This window comes from Stomoxys calcitrans, chromosome 2, assembly GCF_963082655.1.
Source record: "Stomoxys calcitrans chromosome 2, idStoCalc2.1, whole genome shotgun sequence".
In the NCBI taxonomy this organism is placed as follows: Eukaryota; Metazoa; Arthropoda; class Insecta; order Diptera; family Muscidae; genus Stomoxys; species Stomoxys calcitrans.
In genome coordinates this window covers 145,373,007-145,381,144 of record NC_081553.1, presented here as the reverse complement: position 1 = coordinate 145,381,144, position 8,138 = coordinate 145,373,007, and the positions used below count along the sequence as shown (strand labels likewise).

The following is an 8,138-nucleotide window of genomic DNA, read 5'->3' as shown; positions in this document are numbered from 1 at the left end:
GTATGAAAAAAAATAATATTTATTGTGAGCCTTGTTTAATTTTACTTCTTACATACCCTCTAAGTAACCTTAGACTATCACAACAAATTTATCCTGTGAAGTTACGAGGTGGTAGTACTCCTATTATTTTGAACACATCTGTATATGTACACAAAAAAAAATCGGTTTCAATTGCGATATTAATTGATCCAATGATTTTTTTAATTGAAACTGCTTCAATCACGACAATGATAATATCAATCACACTTTTTGAAAAAAAGTGATTGATAAATTCTTCCACTAAAAAAATTGCATATTCAATTCAAAAAGGATTGAAATTTTCAATTAATTTTTGAATTGATGCAATTAAAAAATTGATTGAGATCACCAAAATATCCAATTAGTTTTTTAATTGGATCAATTAAAGTTGGATCGAGGCTGGTTTATGTCTAGCTACCGATACCGGGTTTATGTCTACCGGGTTTATTATGTCTAGCTACCGATATAAACTAACAGTAATTACCAACAGAAACACATGTATAAAGAATATATTATAATGAGATTGATGCTAAAGAAGCCATTATGCATATTAATATGCATATTTTGGTCATAAATAAGTTTACAATTGCGTCTAGAAATTTAAAAAAGGTAGTCGAAAGACTGTTTGTGGGCTAGTTTTATATTCTGTTTTCCCTTTATAAAATCATCTGTTTTCAATGGGGAATCGAATGACCAAAAGAAAAAAATTATTGATTTAGGCCGTTATTGTTTAATTGAAAAAGATCAAATTTTCAATCACATTTATATATAAAAATTTTTAAGTTTCAAGTAAAAAAATGATGGAATCAATTAATTTTTTCATTGAAAATTTCCTAAATTTCAATCACTATCGTAATTAAAAAAAATCGAATTCAATTAAAAAAAAGAATTGATTCAATTAATTAAAATTAAATTCTTAATAAAAAAATTTTCGTGCTATATTTTTCTGTGTAGTAATTGATGTACCGTGTACGTCATACCTCGCATAAAGTCTTGTTGAAAGGTGTTATAAAAATAATTTTGTACGCGGATGTTTGGTCAGAAAAAGATCATTTAAAAAAAGATAACATATATAATAAAATGTAATAAAAAAATTAAAATGATGATAAAAAATACAACAAAATTTTTTCGGATTTATTTTCTATATACGAAATGAGGTAATGTAAAACAAGTAATTAAACATTTTTAGAACGCATTTGGGCCCCCTACAGGCTAGCGGAAAAAATTTGTATTTTTGATTTTTTTTTTGTTTTCAAATGTTTCTCAAAAATGCATATTAGGTCTTTTCACGAGACCTTATTTCGCCAATTAGAAATAAATTCGACAAAGGGTTTTTACTCAGAGCTTTTATATGCCGTAAATCGGCCTGTTGTGGGCCGCCTACGGGCTAGAGGAAACAATATATATAATATATATAAGGTCTTTTCACTAGTCCTAACTTTGATAATATAAAATAAATTCAACATAGAGCTCTTATATGCCAGAAATCGGTCTGTTCTGGGCCTTCTACGGTCTAGCGAAAAAATTTATTATTTTTGTGTCCAAATACTTCCTAAAAATGCATATTATGTATGTCTTCTCACAAGACCTTATTTCGCCAATAAAAAATAAATTCGACATAGGACTTTTACATACAGCTCTTATATACCAGAAATCGGCATGTAGTTGGCCCCCTCCGGGCCAGCGAAAAAAATGAGTATTTTTGCTTCTTTTTTTCTCTAAATATTTCTTTTTTGGTTTCGACAATATATCATTGTTTTAGATTTGTTGTTGATGCTATAGCGCCTATATAAATTTTTCAAAATTTTAAATTTGCAAAACGTTTTTATTTGAATTCTTTTTATAATCAGCGCTCCATTTTCCGGAGCAGTTTGACCACGTTAAGATATTCACAAATGCCGCCAGTATGTATAAGTGAGAAGGAATAACAGAAAACATGTTGTTGATGTTCTCGCCAGGATTGGAAGTCAGACGTTTTCTGATATAGGAGCACGTTCTAACCTATGCACCAGTGTTGCCATATTCATAAATTCGCAAAAGTTGATTTCCTAATTATTTTTTAATTTTGTCAAAAAATATTTTTTGGCTAGGTTTATGACGTTTTGGACGTATGTATTATGCATCGGAAATTTATATCATATACGTCGGAATTTCTGACAGATGGTAAGGAGTTGGATTCGCCCCATCTGCTGATATCAAAAATATAGCCTTGTGTTACTTCCTGACTACTCCCCACAATCTGTGAAGATTTGAAATAGATTAGATAGATTAGTTATTGAAAAAAAAAAAAACATTAATTTAGGATCATCTTATAGTTTCAACAAATCAGCCTACAACATTTTGACGCTATGGTGAACATTCGTGGATTTCTTGTTGTGCGTGCATTGAATATGAGTCGTATACAACAACGACAAATTTGCATACCCATAATTGCTCTGCATTTCGGTAGGCATTTCTTTATTACAAAGTAAATTAACGGATACGTATTTTTTTTTGTGTTGATAAGTTCTTTTAGAGATACCGACGGAATTTATATGTAGTTTTTTATTCACAAACTATGTACTGACCACCAATTCGATAAACTGGCCGTCTATGCACTCTTCCAGTTGTGGAGTGCTTCGAAATAAAATCGTTAAATATGTTTAAAAATATTTGTCTTTGCAATAGACTGCGGTTACAAGCAGATCGCCAAACGCAGCAAACAATTCCATCTCTATATCCATTCAAATATTGATGGGTGAAATTTCGTAATGTAAACATGAGTGTTTACCTCCTATACACTTCGTAGTGAAAAATAGAGAAAATTCATTTCAGTCTCATTTGGAAATCGAGTTCGTTCACTGGCGACGAAAGCAAAGCGGAAAATCGACGCGGAACAATATGACTTGCATATAAACCTTTAATTTTGAAACACAAGCAAACATATAGCTGATATTTTTAGAATCTCAAAATGGAATAATGAAACACATTGAAAAAGAAACGGAAAGAAAGTTTTTTTTTTTATTTTACAAAAAGATATCGTGTAAAATAACATAACACGGTGTTGGTTGTTGAAAAATTATAGAAAATGACAAAAAATGTGCGCAACACTAGAGCTGGCTCGTTTAATGCATCTTCCACGCCCAGCAATCGTCCTCGAAAGCGATTTAAAAGATGCTGTCGGAATTTTGTTACCTTCATGTGTACACAAGTGGGTGTTGGCGCTCTTATTGTGATTTATGCAATTTGTGGTGCGTTTTCCTTTAGGAAAATAGAAGGTGAATCTGAGACGCACAAAGAGGCAGAGGTCACTGGATTGCGTACAAAATGTGCCGAAGAACTGTGGAACGTAACAGAATTATATAATACGCTTGACAAACCGACATGGCAAAATAGCACTGACCACATTTTGCAAAAATATCAGAAAGAAATAGCAGCAATCATCAAACAGGGGTATGACTACAGAAAACCTGCTGATATTTGGTCATTCCCCGCCGCTTTGATGTTCTGTCTCTCAGTTATAACAATGATAGGCTACGGAAACATGGTGCCACGTACACCCTGGGGTAAAGGCTTCACAGTTATATATGCCACTTTTGGAATTCCATTGTACATTTTGTACTTCCTAAATATGGGAAAAGTGCTGGCGAGATCATTTCAGTTTTTATATCGTAGCTTGCATGAATGCACCCACGAAAGGTCTAGTGTGGAGCATCGTCTAGATGCTTTAGAAAATGGCAGCTTACGTAGTTTGCATCGTAAGAAAATTATTGTGCCGTCTACTGCATGCTTGTGGGTTATCATATTTTACATTTTTACCGGAACTATTATGTTCGCCAATTGGGAAAAGTGGTCATTTCTAAATTCTTTCTACTTCTGCATGACATCGTTATGCAAGATTGGTTTCGGCGATTTTGTCCCTGGCGCTTCTCTGGTCACTGGGTCTTTAATCGCAGAAACAAGCAAAAAGGTGCAAGACGATCCAACAGTTGATCCCAATGCCGTAACTAAGCTACAAAGGTCAATAGCTGAACAGCACTCCAAACTAGCAATAAATTTTATTTACATGCTAATAGGCATGGGGCTCGTAGCCATGTGTTATAACCTAATGAGAGAAGAAGTGCGTGTTAAGTTAAAGGAACTTAAAGAAGATACAAAGCTTTGTCTGGATGACACGCGAACACGTTTTGTTGGTTGTTGCGGAGGACACCAACGACGTCCATATGACAATGAAGACGGTGATGACTACTATTAGCAACCACATTTAAGCAGAAAAGTGTATATTCTACAAAATACACAAACAAACACATGCTAAAGTATCAAGCATAGATCTCTGAAATATTCATTTTTGTGTTTTTTCCATTTGATACCGCAACTAAATTCTCACATTAAACAAGCACATGCATTCAAACGAGGTATGTTAAAATTTAGGCACATAAGTACATACGTTTAATAATATTATTTTTTTTATTGAATTGTAAATAAATTCTCATTACCTACATCATTAACGCCCCGGCTCTACATATGAGCAGAGGTTGCGCTCTATTTGGCTAAAACCCAAGTTATATACCCACTTTCCTAGCGCCTCCTCATAAATACTGACTTTTATATACCGTTATGGTCCTTGGCTTAAGACTCAACTTTTGGATGGCATGGGGGTTGCATTTGGTGTGGTAACTATGGAGCCACCTACACAGTACGACACCAATCTGATGGATGGGAAATTTTACTTTGTCACTCGTCATCCCGAGTAGGGCTCTAATGCCCAAAGAGCGTAAGAAAGAAGAAGAGCTGGCATTAGAGCCCTACTCGGGATGACGAGTGACAAAGTTTAAAGACACAACATATTTGAATTGCTTACGATATTTCGTTTTTCCTGTATTCCAACTTTCGGTTGCAAAGAAACAAAGCAAAATACGAAAAAAGCTCGAACGAATGCCCGAATCAAAACAGAATAACCCGAAAATGTTGCAACCCTCAATGTGAAACCTATTGGAATACATTGAAAAGGTTGTGTCTTTAACGCAAGTTATTTTACGGTATGGGGAAGACAAAGCAGAAACCCTCTCTTATTCTTTCTTACTCTCTTTTCTAATGCCAGCTCTTCATCTTTCATACGCTCTTTGATACTATTGGTATAAATGGGAGAATGAGTGTAACAGTTGTGGTATGGCTTTGCTTGTGCGTACTCATAGAAAAATAAGAGAGAAAAACAGGTGTGTGTTGTATTCGAGTGAGGAACACACTTATTTGTTTTCTTGTTCTCAGATATCTATGGTACCACAAATATATTCAAATTACTAGCAGTGAACCAACTAAAATTGTGTGTACGTCGTTGATGGGCAGCAACACAAATCCGCACATAATTTCGTATGCCCGCGGTTATATGATGCTCACCGGCACGGGATAACTATGAACATCACAAAGGCTGGAACTTTGAATTTCAATTTGTGTGGTGTTCCTTCGTTATCACGAGAAGCTTAGCTGGGAACTACCGGGCGCGTCCACAATATGCGGATTGTGGAATGCTCCATACGGATTAGCTGCATCTCCAGTCGCGAACAATAAGCGGTATCGAGTGTCGGTGAGAGGCCGGGTGGCACCGGCTCCAGCTTAAATACTAAATGCCTATGATGCTTGATGCGAAAAGGCGAGTTATTAAAGCCTTTAAATAACCATTGGTCATCATGTTCCCGAGGCGATCGGTCGTATAGACTGAAACCAGCTTGCTCGTCTATAAGAGCTTGACGAGTATCGCCAACTTCACATGCAAATGTGGCTACAACAACAGCAACGAACTGAGGAAGCAACTTCGTGCTTCTTCATTCGGACAGCGCACAATAAATATTTGTGGTATCACCACCAATATCTGTTTGGAGAAACCATAGGAAAACAAAAAATAATAATACCAACATGTGACAGAAAAATAACAATACCAACTTGTGAATTCTACTTATCTGTACTCACTGAGTGTTAAAAACGACCAAACTGATTCAATCAGTTGTGCACGCCTTTAGTACTTTATGTATAACCTTAACCGTAGACAATGCGTCCCCAATATTTTTTCATATATCCAGCATCAAAATATATTTTATACAAGTAACTAGCTGACCTGGGCCCGCTCCGCTGCGCCTTCTTTTACTTTATATGGAACCAAAGTTTCCTTGGAATATTTATTTTCGACAATTAAATATCTTTTAGTGACCATGCTACGAAAATAGTATATCGCTTGACTAACAGTATAAGTGCCTTTATGTGAATCCCATATGACCTTTATTGGTCTACGAATTTAAGTTTGGATGTAAGGTGTACTCCATTCTTAAAATATTTCGTTTCAGCCCGATATTCTTATGATGTCTGCAAAGCAAATATGTCCGGTTTAGGGTATTGGCCAAAAAAACTATGAATATTTAGTTCCACTCTCTTTAAGATGCAAATTGTATTGCTGAGCAAATACGTCTTATTTGGGGGTTGTTATGGTGGTGGGACGTCCCTAGCGGCAGTTGGTCCCTAAAATTGATATCAGATATATGGTCTACTCCCACATACCTTTAATTTGAGCCCCATACTTCCATAGTCGGCAAACATGACCGGCTTGGGGGGTGTTTTGTGGGATGGGCGGCCACTCAGTGAGTTTGCCTTGAAAATATATATCGGATTTGTGCTCCACTTTAAAACCCCTTTTATTTGAGCCTCATATTACAATAGTCAGAAAATACTTACTATTTGGGTGGTGTTGTGGGGGTGGGGTGGCCCCATAGACACTTTTCCCGAATATTGATATCAAATTTGTGCTTTACTCCCAAAGACCTTTCATTTGAGCCCCATATTGCCATGGCCGTAAATTTGTCTCCTTTGGAGATGTCTTTGGTGAGAGGCGGCCCCCCAAACACTTGATCCCATATTTGGATATCAGATTCGTATTGAAATACCTTTTATTTAAGCCCCATATTCCCATGGTCAGTAAATAAGTCCTGTTTGGGGTGTGTTTTGGTAAAGGGGTGGACCCCCAGAAACGTGGTCCCACATTTGGATATCAGATTCGTATTTTACTCGCAAATACCTTTCGTTTGAGTCCCATATTGCCATGGTCGGTAAATATGTCCGATTTAGGGGTGTTTTGGGGCTTGGGGCTTGGGGTGGTCCCCCTAGCACTTGGTCCGACAATTGGATATCAGAGCAGATACGTTTTTTTTATCCTAAATACCTTTCATTTGAGTCCCATATTGTCGTGATTGGTGTAAATATATGTTTGGTAGGTTTTAGGGTGCGGTAGCCCCCCTAGGTACCCCATCCAAAATTTGGATACCAAATTTTTATTTTTAGGGTACTATATGAGAGCACACAAAATTTCGCTTAAATCGCACCACCCATCTCCGAGATCTGGCGTTTCTGAAAATTTTGGTAAGGGCGAGGGTGAAAAAATAAATATTTGTTTATATATTTTAACTAAAGCAATCTGTTTGTGCCTAATCAAAATGCTGCAAATATTAAGTCTTGTAAGTACACTCATAACAATCAATGTTTGTACCCTAATAGCAACCTAAAAACACATATTATATATTTAAATTTGGGGATGATTTTCAGTAACTGTTGAGTGGAGCGGACGTGTTTTCATTTCCCTCTTCGAAGAAATGAAAACACGTCGGAATAGGTACCTGTTGCCAAAAATTTTAAAGCTTTCAAGAGAAAGCTCAAAATTAACTCCAAAGACCCAACAGCTGCTAAAGTTGTGTGACTGAAGTATAGCTGGCAAACTATCGATAATAGCAACAATCGATATTTTTAACAATTAATATCAATAGTATCGATACTGTCGTTAATTTTCCATCACTTATATTTCAAACAAAAATGAGAAATAAAAATCGATGGATTTTTATAGAAGCAATATCAATGTACGGACGAAATAAAACCAAATTTATGAAGTCAGTTTGAAGTCATGAGAATTGCCCCCTCTATAGGAGAAATGTATCTTATAGGATACATTCTGTCGGACCGGCAGAAGGCGAAGGCTTTGCTAAGCTCACAAGAAGACCGAGAAGGCACCGGCAGTGCAATCGGGCGAAAGTGCAGGATACTGAAAGTAATAGAACTGAAGTTCCAGGAACTTCTTCGGAAGCTGGGAAGAGAATCAGATGTCC

The 8,138-nt window shown here is 36.2% G+C and overlaps 1 protein-coding gene across 1 annotated transcript; it reads left to right on the top strand.

Moving 5' to 3' along the window:
* The first annotated feature begins 1,929 nt into the window (after positions 1–1,929).
* Positions 1,930–4,394, top strand: LOC106088321 (TWiK family of potassium channels protein 18). Its single transcript, XM_013253783.2, has one exon. The coding sequence runs from the start codon at positions 3,086–3,088 to the stop codon at positions 4,250–4,252; it is 1,167 nt and encodes a 388-aa protein (XP_013109237.1). The 5' UTR covers positions 1,930–3,085; the 3' UTR covers positions 4,253–4,394.
* The last annotated feature ends 3,744 nt before the right edge of the window (positions 4,395–8,138 follow it).

What these genes read in the sequence shown, in the direction of transcription:
- LOC106088321 (XM_013253783.2), top strand. Translation starts at nt 3,086, where the DNA reads ATGACAAAAAATGTGCGCAACACTAGAGCTGGCTCGTTTAATGCATCT.